The sequence below is a fragment of the Terrapene carolina genome, unplaced genomic scaffold (genome assembly GCF_002925995.2).
Source record: "Terrapene carolina triunguis isolate 2854851 unplaced genomic scaffold, T_m_triunguis-2.0 Scaffold68, whole genome shotgun sequence".
Classification (NCBI taxonomy): Eukaryota; Metazoa; Chordata; order Testudines; family Emydidae; genus Terrapene; species Terrapene triunguis.
Window position 1 is genome coordinate 72,071,193 of NW_020664419.1, and position 22,779 is coordinate 72,093,971.

General features: G+C 41.9%; 1 protein-coding gene across 1 annotated transcript in view; it reads right to left on the reverse strand.

The window, feature by feature from the left end:
• Positions 1–1,276: 1,276 nt before the first annotated feature.
• CUNH12orf50 (chromosome unknown C12orf50 homolog) overlaps positions 1,277–22,779 on the reverse strand; it is a 29,141-nt gene continuing 7,638 nt past the window's right edge. Inside the window, exons 4-12 of the mRNA XM_024214583.2 lie at positions 21,396–21,554; positions 19,559–19,636; positions 19,356–19,469; positions 16,921–17,031; positions 15,440–15,547; positions 13,744–13,851; positions 13,227–13,430; positions 2,628–2,720; positions 1,277–1,302 (exon numbers count right to left, since the gene is read on the reverse strand). Of these exons, the coding sequence (XP_024070351.1) occupies positions 1,277–1,302; positions 2,628–2,720; positions 13,227–13,430; positions 13,744–13,851; positions 15,440–15,547; positions 16,921–17,031; positions 19,356–19,469; positions 19,559–19,636; positions 21,396–21,554 (1,001 nt within the window). The remainder of the gene's footprint in view (positions 1,303–2,627; positions 2,721–13,226; positions 13,431–13,743; positions 13,852–15,439; positions 15,548–16,920; positions 17,032–19,355; positions 19,470–19,558; positions 19,637–21,395; positions 21,555–22,779) is intronic.

The window sequence follows — 22,779 nt, forward strand, 5'->3', positions numbered from 1 at the left end:
TAGCCAGCAGGTGCCTGGGGCAGCCAGTGAAGAGGGGAGCGGCACGTTCAGCCGTTCGGCGGCGGGCCGTCACTCCCTCTCGGAGCGAAGGACTTGCTGCCGTAGAATGAAGCGGCGATAGAGCTGCCGTCGATCGCGATAGTGGCTTTTTTTTTTTTTTTTTGGGTGCTTGGGGCGGCAAAAATGCTAGAGCCGGCCCTGATAGTTGATAACATTTTAAAAACCCTAGTTCTCAGTTAGGCTATGTCTATACTACAAGTGCTACAGCAGCACTGTTGCTCTAGCGCTGTAGTGTGGACACTTACTACAGAGACAGAAGGGGTTTTCCCATCGCTGTAGTAAAACCTCCTTTCCAAGAGGCAGTAGCTAGGTCAATGGAAGAATTTGTCCATCGAGCCAGCTGCGTCTACAATAGGAGTTAGGATGACCTAACTATGTAGCACTGGGTATGAAATATTTTCAGAACCCTGAATAATGTAGATAGATTGAACAAACTTTTAGGTGCATACCAGGTCTTAGTAAAAATAAAATAGATTTTGGAATGCAAAAGGCATTAAGGGCCTGATCCAAAACTCATTCATGTAAATAATAGAGTAAGAGCATTTCAGAGATATATGGATCACAGTGGAGCCAAAACTGGGAATTAGGTACCTAAACCCAAAACTTAGAGGCCTGGGGTTTAGGTACTTAAGTACCTTTGTGGATCCCACCCTAAGTCCCCTAGTTTGAAGCTGTTCACAGACCCTATCTTTCAGATCAAGACCCTCTCTGCTCAGAGTGAGATGATATTTCCATTGAAATCCCTCTGAAATGCTGCTCTGCTGCACTAAATCCAGCTAGCCATATCCCCATTCTCATTATTAATTATGCCCTACAGCATTTGGGCAAACAAAATGGAAGGAGGCTGCATTCAAAGATCTGGTTTAGCATCAGTCTGTACTTTACAGCCAGGATCACAGTTAAAAATTATTTGAATAGTCCAACTTTCAAACTAGGTTAAACTTCAACAATATACTGAATAGACTGCAGACCTCATAAATACACAAGCAGTATGTAGGTTTTTTTAATTTGCATTTTTATCAGTTTTGAAACCATACAGTGTACACTTCCTGCATCTTATTTTTAGAATTTGCATTTTATCATCTTTGGATCTCCAGTGTGAAGCATGTGATAATCTCATTCCTTGAATTTGCATTTTTATCATTTTTTATTGTAAATTGTATGATGGATTGTGCTTCACTTCTTTATTTTCTCGAAGTCTCTTTCTTTCTCTTTTTTACTTGCTTCCATTTCTTTTTGGATCTGTAGTCAAAATACACAGCATATTTTTGTATAATTTATTGTTATAAATGTCCATGTCCGTTTAAAGACTTATTCAGTATTTGAGCATTTAGCACTTATAACAATTACAATAAAGAGAAAATATTCACTCAATATAACTGACGCATTTTTAAAATGCCACACAGATTTTTTTTCTCCAACATCTTCACAAATAGATCTTTAAGCACTGTGTGAATGCGTGTGTGTGTGCATTAAAAATGCATACCACATATAGAATTTATGCGATAACGTTTGGGAAAATGTGGGCAGCTTTGTAAATGGGAAAACCTGAATGGCAGAGCTTATTTAGTAACTACAGTCAGACCACCACTGAAGCCTGATCCAACAGTGGAAACACTGATTCACTCAGGGACATCATTTCCAGCATTTAAGAGCAATTCAGTTCACCAGGTCTGTGGGTGTTCGCAGACTATTTAAAAGATATCTTCTGAAACTAGCAATCTTGAGGACGATATAAGACTGTATGCCACAGAGGAAGAAGAACCTGCCTTGCATCACCTAGCAATTTCCATAGCTGGGGACCATGGGAGGACCACAGAGATTCCACAAGCTCCACCGCTGTATTGCCACATATGGATTGGGAAGGGCTTCGGGTCTGATACAGACACTGAAGTGAAGATGTATGGACTTAGGTTTCAGTTCAGCAAGGTACTTGAGCATATGCCTAACTTTAAGTCTAAGTAGCCCACTACTAACGTGGTTTCAGTTAGGTACGTGCTTAAATACCTTGGTGAACAGAAGTCTTAGAAAGCAAAGGGAGGGTGAGGAAGGGTGCCAATTGTGATGACAACCCGCCATGGATTGTCAGAGGGAACCGAGACATCCTGCATTCAGTGCATCAGCTCTACTGTTTGAGCTACAGGACTTAGTCCCCTAGCTTGCAGCTGTTGCATTCTCATTAAGGTCTTCTTTGGACAAACCACTAAAGGGGGACAAAGCTCCACACTGTACTAATGTGGATTGCATAACCATATTACTTTGTCCAGCACTGCAAGCCAATAGCTACTCCATACAGTAACAACAGCATAGTAACTCCTGACTTTAGAGGAAGTCACGTATCTTGCCAAAAGTGGGAAAGCATGAGATATTGGGTAAAAGGAGGTGGTCTCAAAACAAAAGGGCAGACAACTATCTCAGATTTTTCAGCACCTCTTAGAAACCAGCAGTCTTAAGATAGGTGCCTAAGTAGAAGCTTCTTCCAGATTCTAGCTGGAGAGAGAATTAAAACAGATATGTCATCTTTAATATATTACAGTGCACTGAAAGTAATGCTGTCAAATAGGTACCTGAATGGATTTTTTCAGATTTAGAGTATGCTTTTGTATGTGGGCTTCTTTTTCTCCACGCTGGTGAATTATAGGATGCTGCAGTCCATTTGTCTGTAAGAAAATATATTTCTTGATTTACATTTTCACTTGCAATTACAGTACACTGCTTCTCATTCTGCTACTCATGTTACAAACATATTAGCTATAATATCAACTGACACAACACAAGCCAGCTCCAAAATATAAATAATTTAAACTTCAAACAGAGACTGAGGGCTTGTCTACACAGCGCCTTGGTTCACACCAGCTGGCATGTAAATTCTAATGTGCACCAGCATGTTGTGCACTAACTGGCCTGGGTGGCCCCTGCTGGCATGCACTAAAAATTCCCAAGTGCATGTTAAATTAGTACCATTTCAAACAGTACTACATTAATATACACTAGGGAATTTTTGGTGTGCGCCAGCTGGGTTCACATGAGCCAGTTAGTGCACAATATGCTGGCGCTCATTAGAATTTACCACCAGCTGATGATGACTAAAACACTGTGTAGACAAATCCTTACTCACCAGTAAGTTAAGAAATCATTTGTATTCTTGTAGCATTTTCAGGAGACCCATAGGCACTCCCAAATCCGATGAATATTTTCATGGCGATCCTCGTCTTTGACAAAACAATAATATAATAATAGCCTGGAAGATATATTTGACTTTTTGGTAAAGAAACAGATTTGGAAAGTGAATCTCAAAATGTGATTTCCAGTGATCTGTACAGCCCTTCCTAGATCCACTGAATGTAATGTTGAGGGAATCAAACATCAGGGAAAGATGAGTTTGTGTATAGCTGTTTCTCTGTGGAAGTGGTATGAAGAACTACAACGTTTAAGAAACTTTGGTTTAGTAGATTACTACATTTCATAAAGATTAAGATCTCAATCCAGCAAACTGTTTAAATATGTGCTTAATTTTAAAGAACATGAGTAATCCCACTGAAGACAGTGTGCTTAAAGATAAGCACACCTTAAGTGCTTGCTGGATCAGGGCTCAAATTGATATGAAAGATTTTGAGCTGCTCTATTCTGTTTCCTAAACACGGCACTGAAAACATGCCTTTGCCACCATTAACTGAAAATAGGGGAAGAACTGAAATAAAATTAACTAAATGGGTAAGAAATAAGGTGGCAATAGTAGACCTTAATGTTAAGATGCATAAGTTAACATTTGGAAACATATTAAAAAGGATGAGGTAATTGTTTACAGTTTAATAGTTTGGTAATTTGGTATGTGTAAAGTGTTGGCGCAGTCAAGCAGAATGAGATGGCATTTTAAGATCAGCCTATGTTGGCAGGCAGACAAGTGTAGGATGAGGTCAGGTAAAGGTCACTCCAGCACTACAGGGAGCGATTAGTCAGGCATGTTCAGTCCAAAACTAGGTGAGAGTCACCATACCATAATAATAAACAGCCCATAGCACTAAAACTTGTGTAACAGCTCTGACTGACAGTTAGATTTAGCAGTTGTGATTGGCCTATAAGTATGGACCAATCAGATAGTGTGCTAATGTCAGGATTGGGAAAAAACCGTTACCTACCTTTTCGTAATTGTTAAAAAAAAACAAGGAGTCCGGTGGCACCTTAAAGACTAACAGATTTATTTGGGCATAAGCTTTCGTGGGTAGAAAACCCACTTCTTCAGATATGTTGCTCATGTCCATTTCATTCTAGGTGTGTGCGCGCCCACGTGCACAGTCGGAGATTTTTGCCTTAGCGGTATCCGTAGTGTCGGCTGTAGCGCCTTCTTGTGTACTGTACCCATGTGCCAGTATATTAGATGCCGCCGGCCCTATGTCCTCTCAGTCTCTTCTTGCCGACAACTCCAACAGAGGGGCAGGAGGGTGAGTAATGGAATGGACATGAGCAACACATCTCGAAGAACAACAGTTACAAAAAGGTAGGTAACTGTTTTTTCTTCTTCGAGTGCTTGCTCATGTCAATTCCATTCTAGGTGATTCACAAGCAGTATCCTTGGAGGTGGGCTAGGAGTTCACAATCAAGTGGCTTGTAGCACTGCTCTCCAGAAGCCAGAATCATCCTGGGTCTGCTTGGTAAGTGCGTAATGGGATGTGAACATGTGGACGGACAACCAGGTGCTGGCCCTACAGATATCCTGGATCAGCACTTGGGCTCGGTAAGCCGCCGAAGAGGCTTGTGCCCTGATTGAATGGGCAGTTAAAATCGTCGGAGGGGACACCTTTGCCTGATCATAGCAGCAGTGAATACAGGCAGTGATCCAAGATGAAATTCTCTGAGCCGACACTGGGCGACCTTTCATCTTGTCGGCCCCTGCGACGAACAACTGCATCGACTGGCGGAATGGCTTGGTCCTTTCAATGTAGAAGGCTAGCACCCTCCTAACATTTAGGGAATGCAACCTGTGCTCCTCCTCCAACTTACACAGTTTGGGGAAAAAAGACAGGTAAGTATATGTCCTGGCCCATATGAAACTGTGAAACCACCTCGGGCAGGAATTCCGGGTGCATCCGCAGCTGGACCTTGTCCTTGTAGAAGACCAAACATGGTGATTCTGAGGTAAGCACCATAATCTCCGAGACCCTGCGGTCAGATGTTATTGCAAGTAAGAACATGACCTTCCAGGAAAGGAGGAAGAGGGCGAGCAGGAAGCCAGAGGCTCGAAGGGGTGGACCGTGAGTCACGACAGCACTAAATTCAGATCCCTTTGGAGGAACGGAATCCCAGACATGGGGGTAGAGAAGTTCCAGGCCTTTGAGGAACCTGAACGTCATGTCCTGAGTGAAAACCGACTTGCCCTGGAACAGAGGATGGAAGGCCGAAATAGCAGCCAAGTGGACCTTACAGATGAAAGGGACAAGCCTTGGAGCTTGAGATGCAGAAGATAGTCTAGGATCAACTGCAGTGAGGCCCACTCAGACCGAATGCCTTTATCCGAGGTCCAACATGTGAAGCACTTCCATTTGGCCAAGTAGGTTGCTCTGATGGAGGAGGCAGAGGACAGAAGGGCTTCCTGGCCTGTGAGGAGTATGAAGGCCCAGAGAGTGGAAGGTGGCATGGGAGTCTGTCAGGCCATGCAGCCGTGCGTCCATGAGCTCAGAGGAGAGCCCAGTTCCCTCAAACAGTAGGTCCTGCAGAGTGGCCTGCATCTCCTGGCATAACCTGCAATCCAGGCTGGGCTGATGGAGGATATGACACTGAAAAGGTCATCCGATTGATCTGCCAACTCTTCAATTTCCAGATTTAAATTGGTAGCCACCCTTTTAAGGAGGGCCTGGAGCTCCTTGAAGTCATTGGAGGGACTGCCAGTCTGGGAGGGGCCCGCCACCGCTATGTCTGGCAACGAAGACGATGATTGCACCACAGGGAGGGGGCGGGTTCCTCTTCACTTTCTGGGGACGGCTCCTTTGGCATTGGAGCCTGCTGTGCTTCCCCAGTGTCGGATTCCGCACCGTGGTCCAACCCTGGTGTCCGCGGTGCCATGGGTGGTTTGTCCGAGGAAGCCAGGGAGGAGTGGTAGGAGTACGGGACCGGCATCATCAGCACACCCCAAGGATTCCAATAAGGCCATTGAGCAGGCCGCTGTCCTTGCTGCCATGCTGCTGCCGCAGATGTTGCACCGGTCTTGTGGGTGGGCAGCGACTCACACTTTCTTGGCAAGAAGCTGAAATCCTGCTCCAAACTGAACCATTCCCCCTCCAGTGACCAGGGCAGAGCTGTGGAAGCCTGTGTCTGCTGACTGACCCTTGTCGGAGACCAGTGTGTAGAGGGCGAGGATCAATTCCTGTCTGATGAGTGGTACTGGGGCGGTGAGGACCAGTGCTGCAATGAGGAGCAGTCCCACACACGGGTGGGGACTGACACCTGGGAGATCGTCTAGGCGATAGTGAACTGCGCCGTGGCGATCTCTGGTGGGAGGTTCGCTGGTACCGCGAGAACGGGGACCGGTGCCTTGACTTCAGAGTTCCATGCCTCGTAGAAGGAGAACACAGCACAGGGACCTGGGTCTTCTGGCCGGAGACTGGGGTTGCGGGGCCGGGGTCCTAGGCTGTGGTGATGGGGACCTACCCCTGCAGTCCGGGGACCGAGGGCACCCCACTGCCCTTTGGGGCGGTCCCATGATTGGCTTGCCCTTAGACAGTAGGACCTTAGCTGAGTCCAGTGCCTGGCTCATCTGCGGTGTCAGCTGGCCCACTAGATCTTTAGCTGCCTGGGCCGCTTTGGGCAACAAAGACCCTAGGAGGAGCCAGAGTCCCCTGCCGCTCCCAGGAATCGGAGTCGGATCCTTGGCTGGGGGGTCCAAACCCAGCAGTACCCCCTTGGAGCTACGGGGCGGATATGTGGCCTGACATAGGTCCTTTGCCTGAAGCCCCGTTCCCCTCCTTAGTTGGTGCCAGGGAGCCCTTCTTTTTCTGCTGCTTCTTAGGCACCGGTAAGGGGGAATGGTGCCAGACGGGGCCCGGTGCTGGTGGTGCACTCCACACCGATGCTGAGGTGGCTAGGAGTGGAGTCCGAACGGGAGGGCTCCGATGCCAGATGAAGCACAGCATTCATGAGGAGGGCCCAAAAGCGGATATCCCACTCCTTCTGGGTTCTAGGGTGAAAGTTCTTACAAATCCTACACTTGTCCTTTATATGGGGCTTCCCCAAACACTTCAAACAACTGTCATGGAGCTCACTAATAGCTATCGGCCTGTTGCATGATGAACATGATTTGAAGGTCATGGAATGGGACATGCCCCACTCCAGGGTGAACTCCTGGCTGGGACTCTAACTACTAAGCTAACAACTGTAAGCAGATTCTGAATGAATTCTCCCCTGACAACTAGCTGGGAGGGGGAGCGACTTCAGGAGCAAACTGTATTTAGATGAGCACATCTACTCTGCTCAGATATCCATCAGGTAGAGCGGTGTTGCTCAAAATAATCAACTTTGGCTGCTGTTGGATTACAAATCACTTTAGTACTGAATGCAGGGATAGTGAAATGCTGTTACTAATGTTGTTTTTATTATTGTATGAATAAAGGGGAGCAGAACTGTGCTTAACCTATCCCAAGTGAGGGGTCACCCTCAGCTGAAAGGATCTCGTTAAGCCAGGGGCTCGAATGCCAGAGACCTGTGAAAGTAAGAGGGGTAGGGACAGGTGTCCCAGCCAGGAGGAGTGGACTCTCCCCAAGGGTCCTCAGTCTGGTTTAACTTGTTCCTCCCCACTGTTCAAAGAAAGAGCTAAATAGGTATCATTAGGAGCATCTTTGTTATGTTAAAGTGCTCAAATGAGAGCTGAAATCACTTGAGATGAGGCAGTGTTTCTGCCCAGCCTGCAAAGAGCTGAAAATTACTAAGAGACTGATGTGCAGAGGTTGCAGCAGAGAGGCAGGTGGCAGTAGAAGGTGACTGACAGTCAGCCAGCGAACGAGTGGCTGGCAAGGTAGTGAGCAGAACGAGCGGCTGGTGAGGCGGCGAGGAACTGTGGCTGGAGGGATGGCCAGTGGAGAAGAACCGCGACTGGCGGGGCAGCCAGGTGACAGGGAGTAGTGGCTGGCAGGGTGGCCAGGCAGCAAGGAGCAGCAGCTGGCAGGGTGGCCAGGTGACGAGGAACAGTGGCTGGCGGGGCGGCCAGCCGGAGCAAGCACAAGCAAGGTGCCTTCTTCCCCAGGTTGGAGGTGAACTCACACAGATGCACTTCTGAACCCCGGGTCCTCATTGACCAAGGACAACCACTGTGAGTTGGGTATGGTGAGGGATCAGAGAGGAGCATAGAAAAGGAACTTTTGGTTGTAGAATTCAAGAACATGAGGCGGAAGGCGCTGCCCCATGCACTCTGCGGTTGGTGTCCTTCTCACATTTTTATGATTATGAATCCTGCTTGAGGCATTTTCCCTAATTCATGTCAGGTGACTTCCCTTCTTTCATTAAAAGTTTCTTTTCTACACTCAGACTCTGTGCTTGTGAATGGGGAAGTATTACCTCTCAGAGGCACACAGGCGTGATGTGTAATTTTCCCAGGTTACTGGGTGGGGGCTTGAGCCAGTTCAGTGTTGTGTTGTTGAAAAGGAACCCCTAAATATTGAACCTGGCTCTGATTGCTGCCAGCTCCACCTGGCAGAAGGGTTACACAACTAACACTTAAACTAATGGCTAACTAAGTACCTAAGAACTATAAAACAAAGGAGGTAACAATAGCTGTTGGGAACTGCTAATGCTTTTGCAATGCTAGATGAGGCGCTCCGACCAACCTTCACAGGCAGTAAGAAGGAACTGAGAGGACGTAGGGCCGGTGGTGCCTAATATACTGGTGCAATAGCATGGCACTCAAGAGGGCACTACAGCCGACCCTACAGATACCGCTAAGGCAAAAATCTATGACGACTGTGCATGTGGGCACGCACACACCTAGAATGGAATCGACATGAGCAAGCACTTGAAGATGAACAAGCCAATCAGAACAGATCAAAAACTATATAAAAGGAGAGAGGGTTAACAGGCAAAAGTCAGTCAAGACAGGGAGCCAGGAGAAGATTAGAATAAAAATAAGAAATCTAAGAGAGCGAAGAACAGTGAAGAGGCAACCCCAGGGTAACAGAAGTAGCAGCGGTGCCACTGAGACAGAGCAGAAGGATCCTTAGACAGAGCCGAGGGAGAGAAGCCTACGGAGTGTAAGCATGCTAGCTATAGTATAGGATATAGAATAGAAGTAGGCTTAATGAATGTGTATGCTTGGATTAATAAAGATGGGTGTCTGTGGTGTATATGTCTGTTATTATGTCTAAAACTTAGAGTTTATTAAGATTGCTGTCAGTGTCCTGCATATGACACCATGTGCAGAACATAATCACTTAAGCCATTCTAACTGTATGACATTATGGTCTCAGGTACTTTAACTTGTATACCTGTGCTAAGGGATTTATGTTTATATTTTAATTTAGGTTTAGATTAATTGTGTTATGAAAGATTGGTTACACTAAATAAAGAAAATACTTTGTTTTGCAAAATAACTGACTGGTTGTCAATACTTTGAGCGGAAGGCTATATCTGTGTCCTCCCAGGGGTGAACAGATCTAGTTTTTTCTGGGAAATTTCCTGAATGGCATAGGGAGATCCTTGGTAAGCCTTGGCAATTTCACTAGGCGGGCCCCCTTTCTCCTTGCAAAAGCGGTCAAGTAAAGGGAATCACTAGTAAGCCCAGGAAGGGACAATAAGCAAGCTATTGTGGGGGGTACCCTGGGTTTGTTTTGTGGGGGTAACAAAATGAGAAAGAAGTGGTGAACCAGATGAACACATTAATATTACAGGCAGAGCTGGTAGCATGGCCTATCATTAAGGTTGCTTGACACTTCCCATTATAAGACACTGTCTTCAGTTGCTTATAACTTTGCCAAACTTTAACTGTTTGGGTTGCAGTTTTCCATACTGGGTATCTCAGGCTGAATGTTTTTTGGAAAATTTCAGCCAAAATGATTCAGCCTTTTCCAAGAACAAGACTAGGGGGAAAATACCTTCTTTTGCTTTGTCCATTTAAAAAAAATCTGATGACCTTATTTTTGAGAAGTTTGAACACCCCTATGCTTCGGAACAGGGACTTGAAATTTGGCAGCACGGTGGCCTTTGGCAGCACATGTCTTTTGAATCCCTGTGAACAATTGCTCAAATTTGGCCAAGTTGCAAGCCTTTGGAAATCACAATTTGCACATGTACAGTGGAGACTTCTTAGATTTTAGCAGCTAAAATCCATCTACCCTAAGTATGCTCCAGCCCTGGGCTGAGCCTACTTTCCCCACAATTGCATTTCTGGCCTGCTATGGGACATACTAGGTCTGAGTATCTGAACTGAGAGCAGGGAACTTGTCTCTGCTGGGCCTCTTACTGGCCCTGGCAGCCTCAAGGAAGAAGCTGCCTGATTTGAATGCAGATGGGACAACAGCAGGACCTGTGGAGGGTAGGACAGGGGAGTAGTAGATTGGGAGAAGGAACTGGAGAAGGGCAAAATGGAAATTGGTACTAGAGGCTGGCAACAGTGGGAGGGAGGGTAAAGGGAAACTGGGACTGAGAGTTAGGAAGGGATGGTTGGGATTTTCAAGGAGACTAGGACTGGAAGCTACGGGGGAAACTTGGGCTAGCTTGGTAAGGAGACTGGGAGCTGGGTGAGACCAACAGTGACTGGCTGAGGAAGGAGAATGGGAGTGAGAGAAATGGGGTGGGAGTGGACTGAATCTTTGTAATTACCTATGTCTAAGAACATTCTTTTCTCAGAGCAAAATTCAACAAGAGAAATCAGGAAAAAAGGAAACTAAAAGAATTTGTAATGACTCTGTAGTATTTTTAGTGACTCTCTGATGGAGAGTGGACTACAGTTTAAATTATTTACAACTGAATTTGTGGCTGGAATAAGAGATGATAGTTTGTCCAAAAGAATGACGTTAATCCCCAAATTAACCCCTGGAGACTGCAATCATATGGGAGAGGAAAAGACAAGATGCTGAATTGCAAGTAATAATTATGATTTTGTTTGTGGAGTAAGACAGCATCAACAAGTTTAAAACAGAGAGAAGGCCACAGAGTAAACTTAAAGCTATGCCCTGAAACAAAATGCCAGAAACAAAGACAAGACTTCAGAATTTGACCTGAAACTTTCTTCTCAAGTACCTAAATGGTACTAGGCACTGCCAGGAAGGCAGTGAACATACTTCAAAGATGGAAGAAGAGCACAAGGAAAATGTCATTGTTGCCATCCTGGAAGGACTGCAAACAGAAGCTAATTCAGTTGTCAGAATGACAGAAACAGAAAGTAACAGCCAATCAACCTGTACATCATGAAAATCCCCAATAGATTTAAAACTGGCACAAGAAGTTTCAGAAATCCCCATTTTTACAATAGGAAATAGATCATAACAAAACCCCAGCAAAACACTGGTGAATCAGGGATAAAATTATCTTGTGCAAAGGTGGTTCCTTGGTCTCCTGTTTAGGAAAAAAAACGGTTGAATAAGACATGTTTGGTGGAAGGGAACTGAGATTTTCACTACTGAGTTGTTCAACTAGACAAGGTCTGGGATTAATATTCAGTATAGGCAGTGGAGTTAAAGATGGAACATTGGGTTACAAAATAAAGTTTCTTAAACCCTTCAAAAGATTAAGCACATTATAAAACTGGATATCCAATTACACTAAAGTCAGGTGTATTGCCCCCTTTGTCCTATCTATCGAATAGCTTAAATTTCCTTTCCATGAACAGAAAGAGAAGCGGGAATGAGACAGAACAGAAATGCTTGACTAACAACCACAGCAGAAAACAAATGCTCTGAGATAATCATAATTCCCAAACCATTGACTAAATGTACATCTTTGAGGATTTAACAAAATGAAGTCAGAGTGCACACCATAGGAACTAACCAGTAATACATGGCACAAAATGACTTCTGCTGCCCAGACCTTAGCCTGGGTGGGCAGAGAAAAATTCTACAGAACATGTGCCTAGCAAAGAATTCCAATAAATCCAACTCCCTCAGTAGACTCTAACCTAATACATCTTGGGGAACCTTCATTTTAAATCTCTTTACATGCCAGATGGAGGACATAAGGAGAGATCTGATCAAACTATGACAAAATGCTCAATGCTACTGTTAAGAAACGTCAAGAAGATGCCACGCTGAATGACAAAGTTCTCAAAAGACAGATTTATGTCTCTGGGTCATATCACTAACGGAAAAGGAAAGGTACAGTAGAGTCATCTAGTAAATTGATCCCAGAATATAGTACACCAAGTAAAATTCAATACTCGATTCTTGGACAAAACTAGATTCTGATCAATCTGTGGATGGGTTCACACAGGTGACGGGTCCTCTCTCTCCTGTGCTCCTGTTCAGGAACTGGTCAAAATCCTTTTGAGGACTACAGCTGTGGACTGCACATCACTGCCAGTGCTCCAATGGGCACTATCTGTTGAAAATGGTGAGGATGAGAGTGAGGCCATGGACTCATCTCTTTCCTTCAGACAGCAGAGCTGACTGGACATGGAGGTGGATTTGTGCTGCACCCTCTAAAGATGGCAGAACTACTGCTCAAGAGAATTCTGTCTGATTTTAATTGGCAACTTCCACAGAAGTCCATGACAGTTTCCATTTTTACCTGTAAATATTGCAATGAGACCTGCTTATTACAATTATATTGGGTCAAATTCTGCTCTTGGTTTTTCATAGACTCCAAGACAGAAGGGACCATTGTGATCATCTAGTCTGACCTCCTGTATAGTACAGGCTATAGAATGTCCTCAAAACAATTCCTAGAGCAGATCGTTTAGAAAAACATCCAGTCTTAAAATTGTCTATGATGAAGAATCCACAATGACCCTGTAAACTGTTCCAATGGTTAACTACTCTCACTGTTTCTAAGTGATGGAGAAGCCACCATGATGCTTGGTAAGTTGTTCAAGTGGTTATTTACTTTCACGGTTAAAAATTAATGCTGTATTTCCAGTCTGAATTTGTCTAGCTGGTTATGCTAATCTGGTGGAGTTGCACTGGCATAACTGAGGTACATGACCAATTATACGGCTCTTCTAGGCAAGGAATCCTGTGTAATCAGGAGCTCACCTGTAGGCGGATTCAGCTTGGATTCTTTGGTAACACTGACATTACTGTAGGTCGTGTTTATTGATCTTCCAGGTTCTGGAGAATTCAAGGAAATGCTTCTCCCAGTGGCTCTTTGAGATGGAACATAACAAGTATTTTCAGCATCCTTGCTTTGATCATTTTGTTGGCAATTTGCTTTACCTTTTGGGTTTGAAGCATGCATTGCTGCAAGGGGGAAAAAACAATATTATGCTAAACTTGCTAGATGCTATTCAATGTCTGACATACTATGTCAGAGAGAAGGGCACACAGAGTATGTCTACACAATGTTTTGGAGTGAGCCTCCCAACCTTAAGGGGATTCCAATAGCCAAGCCAAGGGGCTTCCACCAGCATTCTAAAAATAGCTGTGGAGACAGTGCTTTGAAGTTCCAGCTTGGGCTGGAGCTCGGGCTCTGATGCCTAGTGAGGGGGGTGAGCTTCTAGGGACTGGGAGATATTAACTTAAAACAAATTAACCAAATGATTTCTCAAAATACCTTTGCCTGCAAACATGCTGAATGAGTTTTTTGGTTCTTCAGAAATCCATTTCTTTTTCTTCACTCCTTTAAAGTGACGCTTCTTTACTGGCTCAGTGTGACTCATTGCTAAGGGAGAAAAATAAGACAAATTTATTTTTTGAAAAAACACATTATTCAGTAAAATTCCCTCATTAAAGTAGTAAAGCATTGTGGTGAATTAAAACAAGAATAACTTCCTCACATTTTACATACACTTTCTGTTGGATACAGACCTTTCTTTTATGTGCTTAAAAAACGATTCTGAAAACAGTAATTATAGTAAGAATATCAGTAAATATCATCCCTAAGAGCAAAATCATAATGCTTCCAAGAAGTTATGTTGATTCTGTTAGAAAAAAAAGTTCTCAACATTTTGGCAGCAAACCTCAAGCTTATTTTAGGAAACTAGGTGTTACTAGAGTACGTAACAGGTATTTCTGGCCCAAATTCTGGCTCAAAAGGTGTCCATATGCAAGCCAAAAAATCTGAGCCAATACAACATATATTTTAAGGAGTATAGATATTTGCTGTAATCCACACATATGTTCTCCAACTATAACCCATGGATTTTATGTAAGCTTGTTTGAGCAGGAGATCCTTTACAAAAGTGAGTGTGTTACACCCACAACAGAATTTTATGCATGTTCACCCAAAACACAGCATGGCAACTATGGAATGAGCTATTATGCAACATATAACTGACCCTTATATGTCCTTGGCCTTGTCAGTCAGCTGGTAATTATGATGCTTAACATATAAAAGAAAGGTCTCCCTCTGTGCTTACACCAAGAGTAAGAAAATTGAGTAAGGGAAAGACAGAATCTCACATCCTGCATTGCATGGCAGCTATCAAGCTCTATGACCCTATGTTCCCTGCTCCACTACAGGAATCCAGGGCTTTGTCTGCTCTCACATCCAGATGATCAGCATAAGCACTACCTTTTGTTCCTATCAGTTCAGGCCAAAATATAGGAGAAATGCATTACTTCCACTTCAATGTATGTAGGCAGTTTCATTACTTTTTAACCTACTTATGATTTATAGCCAGAATTTGTCTTCTTATCTTTTATTTCAACAACAGAAAAATAATATGCAAGAAATGATTTGCCCACAATAATCATATACATAAAAAACAATATATTCAGATAAGGAAATTTTGTGTTCTTCCAAACATATTCTGTAGTGCAAATTATGGTCCCAATTTAGCAAGGTACTTTAGCGTGTGCCTAATTTGAAATACAAGAGTAGTTCTTAGGTAGATTTAATCATGTGCTCAAGTGCTTAGCTGAATCAAGACCTTATACTGGTTTTCATTAGGGTCCCGATTCTGTGAGATGCTATGCTCCCTCAATTCTCATCGACTTTCACTGGAATTGAGAGTGATCACCGCCTCCAAGGATTAGACCTTTGGGCTTTAGGAAGATAAAGATAACTAGCAAGCTGATAGTGTTATATTGAAGTCATTGGGAGGAAGACTGCCCTAACCCAATTAAAGTGCTTTCATCAATTAGTATGATGAAAGAAACCATATTGTTGATGGGACTTCACCAATTCACTTAAAGTGTGTGGAATATAACATATGTCATTTAGGTCCTGCCTCAAGTGTCCAGTCTAATTACAAAGGAAGCAAAAACTGTTTTCCAAAATTACAAAACATAAAAATAATGATTCAGACCTTTCACATCTGAACGTCTGGACGTAGATAATGCTTTTTCTCCAGTTAATATTTCACTTTGCTTCCCTCCAACAAATATGCTCCTTTGTGGTACATAACAATCACCTCCTGCAAAAAATTATGATGCATCACCAAATTATAAACAGAGACATGGTATGTCCTCATTTTAAGATAAAATTGATTGTACTGTATTTAAAATGCAGAATGCAACCTTTTCACTTTATTCTTTTTTATCATTTAATTTGTGTTAGTTTTTGGTTAAATTCATATAAAATAGTAAGAACATAAACATGAAAAACAAATAGAAAGCAGTTATGTAAAAATGTGTTTATAAAAGTCAGATAAATGAAAAATGTATTTAATATTCTTTTAATTCATACCTCTCAGTATGAATGTACATTTCTATAATTAATTCTCCCTCTGAATTAACTCTTGATTAACCAAATACAAAGCACTAGGACAACAGGCAATAACACATAAAACATAAAACGAACACATACCTTGCTTATAATACATACAGGGCCCAGGAAAGTGATAAAATTTATAAAATGCTACCAAAAACCCTATTATTTCTGCTATTACTTACATCTGATATCTTTCTGATAAGATCACTCATTTTTTTTTGCAAGAAAAATGCAGCAAAATTAATCTATCTGGGCTGAATCAGCATTTGACACAGTACCACATGGGAAATTATTAAACTGGAGAGGATGGGGTTTCAAAGGAAAAGGAGCTAGCCAATGCTAGGTAAACATAAATGCTTGTGGTATCCAGGTTCATTCTTAATGACTGAAATCCTGATCCTGTACTGAGATCTCTAAGCAGACTCCTATGGCTGCACAGAACCCACTGAAAATGGGCACAAGGATCTGCCCACATGGAACAGCTTGCAAGATCGGGGCCTTAATACTAAAAACATAGTCTGTTCAGCTTTACTAACGATATTCTCTCAACTACACCTCTACCCCTATATAACGCTGTCCTCGGGAGCCAAAAAATCTTACCGCATTATAGGTGAAACCGCGTTATATTGAACTTGCTTTGATCTGCCGGAGTGCATAGCCCCGCTCCCCCGGAGCGCTGATTTACTGCCTTATATCCGAATTCGTGTTATATTGGGTCGAGTTATATCGGGGTAGAGGTGTATAGCAATTTCTGAAAGTTTAGTATACCCGTTATATCTGACTGTCATGCGTGTCTGAGTTTCTTTGCAGCCAGCGTAGCTCTAAGAAACAATCTCTTTTTCAAGATTAAATTAAAATCCAATTAAGTGGAGTCACCAAACTGAAAATATTTTTTCATTATGTTACTGAGATGGGTGGAATTCAAATACAACAGTAATAATTTTTTTATTAACAGCATTAAAAATAAAAAGACTTTACAGAAAATACAGAAATAAATTCCATGAAAGGTATATTTGGAAATTATTTTATCTACCAAAGGATATTAGATAATGAGAACACATATTTTAAAGTAATTACCTCCATTTTCAAAGGTACCAAGATCAGTCCTGGTGTTACCATCTAATGATGCTGTTACCTCTCCTTGTCTTTCTATAATATTAAACTTTGTTGGAACTGTAACACCATCACCTGGAAAGAAAACAGAGGGGTTTTTTTGGCTTAGTTATGTGGAGTCAGTGCATTTATGATAGATGAATGAGCTTGGGAGAGTAAACAAAGTTATGGATAGCACTGTGCATCATGGACATTTGTGCACACTGACTGATTTTATGGATAGACACATCTGCAAGCATTTCTGAATTATGAGCAAAACTTGCATGAATGCTTAAAGGATTAATAGAATTAAATCTCAGAGTATAAAGTTGAGGGTAAACCCCTATCTCTGACAGAGGTATTTCAAAAATACAATGTACTAAAACTTTTGAATTGATATCTGAGCAAATCATGTTTATTGCACATATATCAAACATATTTAATTGTACTGCAAATGATTAGCCACTTCACTTCAGCATAATTAATTTAATTCTACTTGTATTATTTCTTTCTGTAAACAATGACAGATCACCAGCACATTTTTATTCATCAGCAGATTTGGTCAAAATTCAGACCTACGAAAGGAAGTATCCTCATAGGATGCAACTGCTCCAGCCTCCTGTCAAATCCACAGAGTTCATATTCCACAGACACTCCACAGCCAGACCCACGGAGGTGGGATCCTGCGGTGGGGGATATGGGCAGTATGCTTTAATAAATTCCCTGACTTTTGTCTCGCACAGGTCTTAACAGGAAAGATCTGCCTAAGGTTTCTGGGGCCTCAGTGAGCATTTCTACACTGCCTCTGGGAGCAAGCCTCCCAATCCTGGTCCACAGATGTGTGGTAGATGGGCTCGTGTTAGAGCTTTAAAAATAGCTGTGTAGACATTGTAACGGATGCTGGAGCTTGGGCTCTGAAGCACTGTCTACATAGCTATTTTTAGAATGCTAGCATGAGCACCCACTAACACAAGTCTGTGGACCCAAGCTGGGCGGCTCACTCCCAGATGCAGTGTAGACATACCCAGTGAGGTCAGATTATGGATCCAAGTTAGTGTTGCTTTTGCTAACGAATATCATAAAAGTGAACAGAACCTGACTGCATCCCAAGAAGTATAGTTAGACATTGTGATATTCATAACTGACTGCTCTGTGCCATTATAAACTTTCCTTTTTGAAGATAATGTCACTCTCCTCCCACACCACTCTCTATGACTTAATCATTGGTTTAGAGTATATTTCCTCTAACCTCTCCTTAAATATTCTCCTTTCCACTTTTATTAAGTCATTTGGGTACTTTGTAATGTAACTTATGCACTGTAAGTACATGAAATACACATTACACGATTCCTGTGAAGTGCCACCACACACAGGCTATAGGAGAGCTGCAAAGAGGTTAATATTATAACTACTCAGATCACATGATTGATGTTTATGAATATAAATATAACCTCCTCAAAAGTACTTTAACGGAAATACCTATACTCCCAAGACAAAATTCACAGGATATTGTGGAGAGAAACTATTTTTTCTCTCTCTTCAAGCCTATTAAAAAGGTTAAATTGGTAAAAACCAGAGGTCCAAAAATATAATACTTTTACCAACCAATATTATCTCAGATTATCTCTATCTGAACCAAAATAATATACTCTCTTTCACTTTGCAGTTCTTCATTATTGTTCACTATTTTCCTGCTTCAATTTTCTTTATATGTCATTGTAGATCCAGATGGTTATCCATGAAGTTTTCCATTTTGTTGTAAACAACTTTATGGCAATGATAAATGTGTTACTAATACTAACATCTCACTTCTTTCTCAAACACTTTAATGGCCAACACACTAATTACACTAACGTCCGGGAATGTTCAGAGCATAAATCACTCTGTTAAGAAGCAGCAATACTATCACCTATTATAATAATAAAAGCTGACATTGATTTTTGCAGGCATACCACCTGGCTAACGGGGAAAAAGAAAAACTCTTTAAAATCTTGAGTGGAATAAATGTTCATTAATTCATGTGCCTTGGAGCTCAGATGTGTTGTAGCAGGCCCAATAAAAAAAAGAGATTGTAACCTTATTTCAAAAGATACTAGAAGACAAATTGTAGCAGAGATGCATGCCATGGAGTTCAGGAAAGTACAAGATGTTAACCTTGGTTCTACTCAATTGACCTGGCCTTATTTCATCATTCTGTAGTCAATGCAGGTGTCCCATCCTCGTCACCATGTCTATGCTGTTTCCATTTAATTAAAAAAGTCACAAAAATATTTCTATTGGTTTTATTTGTATAATTCTTTTTTTCTAAATTTGCAAAACCTAATATTTGGATCTAAACTACCTGATGGTGTCTTTCTATGTAATTACATATATATAAACATTATCCTTGAAGTGAAAAGCGTTACCACTCAAGTACTTACCTTCCTGTAAGTCTCTGCCAGTTTCCATGGGTTTCAATAGCTCATTATCCAGTGTTGAAGACATGATTTTTGCTGACTGGTTCTCCTGAGGAGTCTGAATTCTGTAATATTCTCCTACTCATGCCCCCCAAAAGAAAGAAAAAATTGTCTTTACTTACTGATTATATTAATATTTTTTAAATTATCAATAATTATATATTTACCAGATTTATAACACATCTCCTTTATTGCTTTTTCTTCCTCAATGTCTGCCGGAGTCTTTGTCAATAAATAAGAGGCATCTATAGGAAATATTTTTAAAAGAGAGAACTATACCTGAGTACAGACACCTCAGGATTTGTTAATGCACTATTCTTAAATATAAACAATTTCATTATAAAATGAAGTAACTTTCCCCCCCCTTTCCTATTGCTAGTGTATCCCAGCCCTCTGCTTTCTGGACAGAAAAACTATTGCTTATTGATAGATATTTTTATGACCAATATTGTCTTAGTTACAATGAAAGTCAAAAGGTTTACCATTATTGATGTTTATTTTAGATGGTGATTAAATTAAAAATAATTCAAAAGCCTTTCTTCAGTCCTATCAAAACAACCATACAATCACACATAAAAGGAAGTGATCTTGAGTGGGTAAATAAATACTTGAGTTGAATGACCTATTCTCTGATAGGCTATCTGGGGACGCACTGAGCATATTCTGCACATTCATAAGACACTTGGCTAAAGCCTTGTCTTCACAAGGAAGCTGGACATATATAATTAACTATTTGTTTTTGAATCAATTTAGTCAATTCAGTGCAAACCCATGTGTGGACACTCTTATTTCAGTTTAAGAGTGATTTAGTTCAGAAGCACAACCAAAATAGGACTGTCTACGTAGGGGTGAGAAATAAAACTGATTTAAATGATTGGGCAACAAAATGACAAATGAAATTTAATGTGGATAAATGTAAAGTAATTGGAAAAAATAACCCCAACTATACATACAATATGATGGGGGCTAATTTAGCTACAACAAGTCAGGAAAAAGATCTTGGAGTCATCGTGGATAGTTCTCTGAAAATGTCCACGCAGTGTGCAGAGGCGGTCAAAAAAGCAAACAGGATGTTAGGAATCATTAAAAAGGGGATAGAGAATAAGACTGAGAATATATTATTGCCCTTATATAAATCGATGGTACACCCTCATCTCGAATACTGCGTACAAATTAAAGTGGTGCAACTTTCTTATGTAGACAAGCCCTGTGGCTATGACCCTAGCCCTAGGTTGAATAGTTGTATGCAACTATATGCAAGCAGCCTCTTCAGAAAGGTAAGTACACACTAAGAATAGGGGTAATTTCAAGGGCAGGTGTAGTCCATGAGGTTTGTACAACCTCTGTAGAACAGCAAGCATGGAAATGACTTTAGGCTGGATAGAACTCTAAGTCTTCTTGTTTGGCATAAAAATTACATCATCTCTGAACTGCTGCAGATACTTTAAATTCTCAACTAAATGCCACCTAGCAACAGCTAACATGTTTTTTGTTAAAGCTAAAGCACAAAATAAAATTAGCATCCTGATCAAACATATACAGTGATAAATCTAAGAGCCTTGGGAGAAATAAAAGAACCTTTTCAATTAGTAAAATGATCATTTAAATTACAGATAGAGCCAAATAAGTCTGAACATCCCTGAACTTTGAGAAAGTTTGGATCTGTATCTGAATTGTTGTATTTCAATGCCAGGTGAATTGTGGCACTTGGATCCATTTCTAATTAAGGAAAAAAGAGTATGAGAATTATATCAGTAAGAAAAAATAGATATTAGATATTTTGAAAGTTTATTGATGAGAGTCTACATTTACTATGTGTTTTGTACAATAAAATAAAGATAATTATAAAATGAGTTGTAATGAGGTTATTCCCAAATATTTGACCTCTTTCCTCAAAAATGGCATGATTGTTGAAAACAGCCAAAAATCTGTTGGCAACCATTTTGCAAATTATTTGAGAAAATCCATTTTAGTTTCAGATTTCAGAAAAAAAGTCATATTTACAGTTCTCCTCTTCTTCCTCTTCCTCTTCCTCCTCTAGGCTGATGTTTATGATCAGTGGAGGATGAATGGGTCTTAAAATGCTTTCTTGACCTTTTAGGGGTTCTTGAGTGTGGGCAGGATGCAGAGTTCCTTCTTGAACTTCCTTTTGGAGTGTGCCATCTATAGGAAAGTACATGAAGTTCAGTCTGTTAATAAGGCACTAGAACACCAAAATCAGGTTCTGATCAGTTTGTTATACATTTGAAATCATAATCGTATTTGACAAAGCCACAAATTGCCAAACTGTGTCTTTTAGGCACTGTACTGGGAAGGAGGTTGGCAGAAATGTGTCTCCACAGCAGAAGGAATAGGGGGAGACATGGTGACTCAGGGACACACAGTGCCTCCCAGAGATTTTCAGCATGCAAGGATAACACACCATTGCACCAGCTCTGAGTAGGAAATAGCATACAGTCCTTCCAGTGGCTGGCCATCTCTTCTGGCTGGTGTGTGGATGGGGAGGTATAAATAACTTTGCCTACTCCTGCCCCTTTTTAGGGGCATGTCTACACTGACTGGGCTCTGGCTCAGGCCCAAATCCCCCTTCACCTGCACACAGTTCTGTCTAACTCTGTCCAAACCCCAGGATCCCACAGGAATGGAGGATTCAAGCCTGAGTCCAACAGAGGCTTCGGCCCAAACTCCATTGTTTTGCATTGTAGAGGCAGCTCAGGCCCGGGTCCCCCAGATTCGGGTCCTGAGAGTCCACCAACCCCATCTCACAACCCCATGGACATGTCCTTTGTCTTTCCTATCCCAAGACTGGCCAATCGACTCCTGGTTCAATTGCAACCCTCCTGGTTCAAATGCAACTGCTCAGCGTTTAACCCTTCCATTTTATTCTGCCCACAGAGCTGCAAGCAGAGTGACCCATCTCCTGCATTTGTAATGGTCACCGCCATCAAGAAGTCTTTTGCCAAGCATGCTGCTATCTGGTCATGGGAGCACCACCACATTTTGCTTAATCTCTGGTGCAAGGTGAGCAAACAGTTCAACTTTCGCAAGAATTCCAGGAATGAGCATGCATACCAGCTAATAGTGAAGAAACTGGCAGTGCTGAGGATTCACTGGACCAGTGACCAGTGCAGGGCGCAGATTAAGCAGTTCAAGACCAACTCCCGGAAAGCTAGGGATGAGAACTGGATCTCTGGGAACTCGCTGTCATCCTGCCACTTTTACAAGGAGTTTGACCAGGTGCTGTGTACTGTGCCGAGCACTGAGCCACCAGTGCTTTATGGTCTCACCCCTGAATACAGTATAGGACCAAAAGGGAGCCAGCAAGTGCTGGCTGAAGCTGACCAAGTGACTCTTGTACCCAGACCAGTCCCCCAGAGCAGCTGTAGCA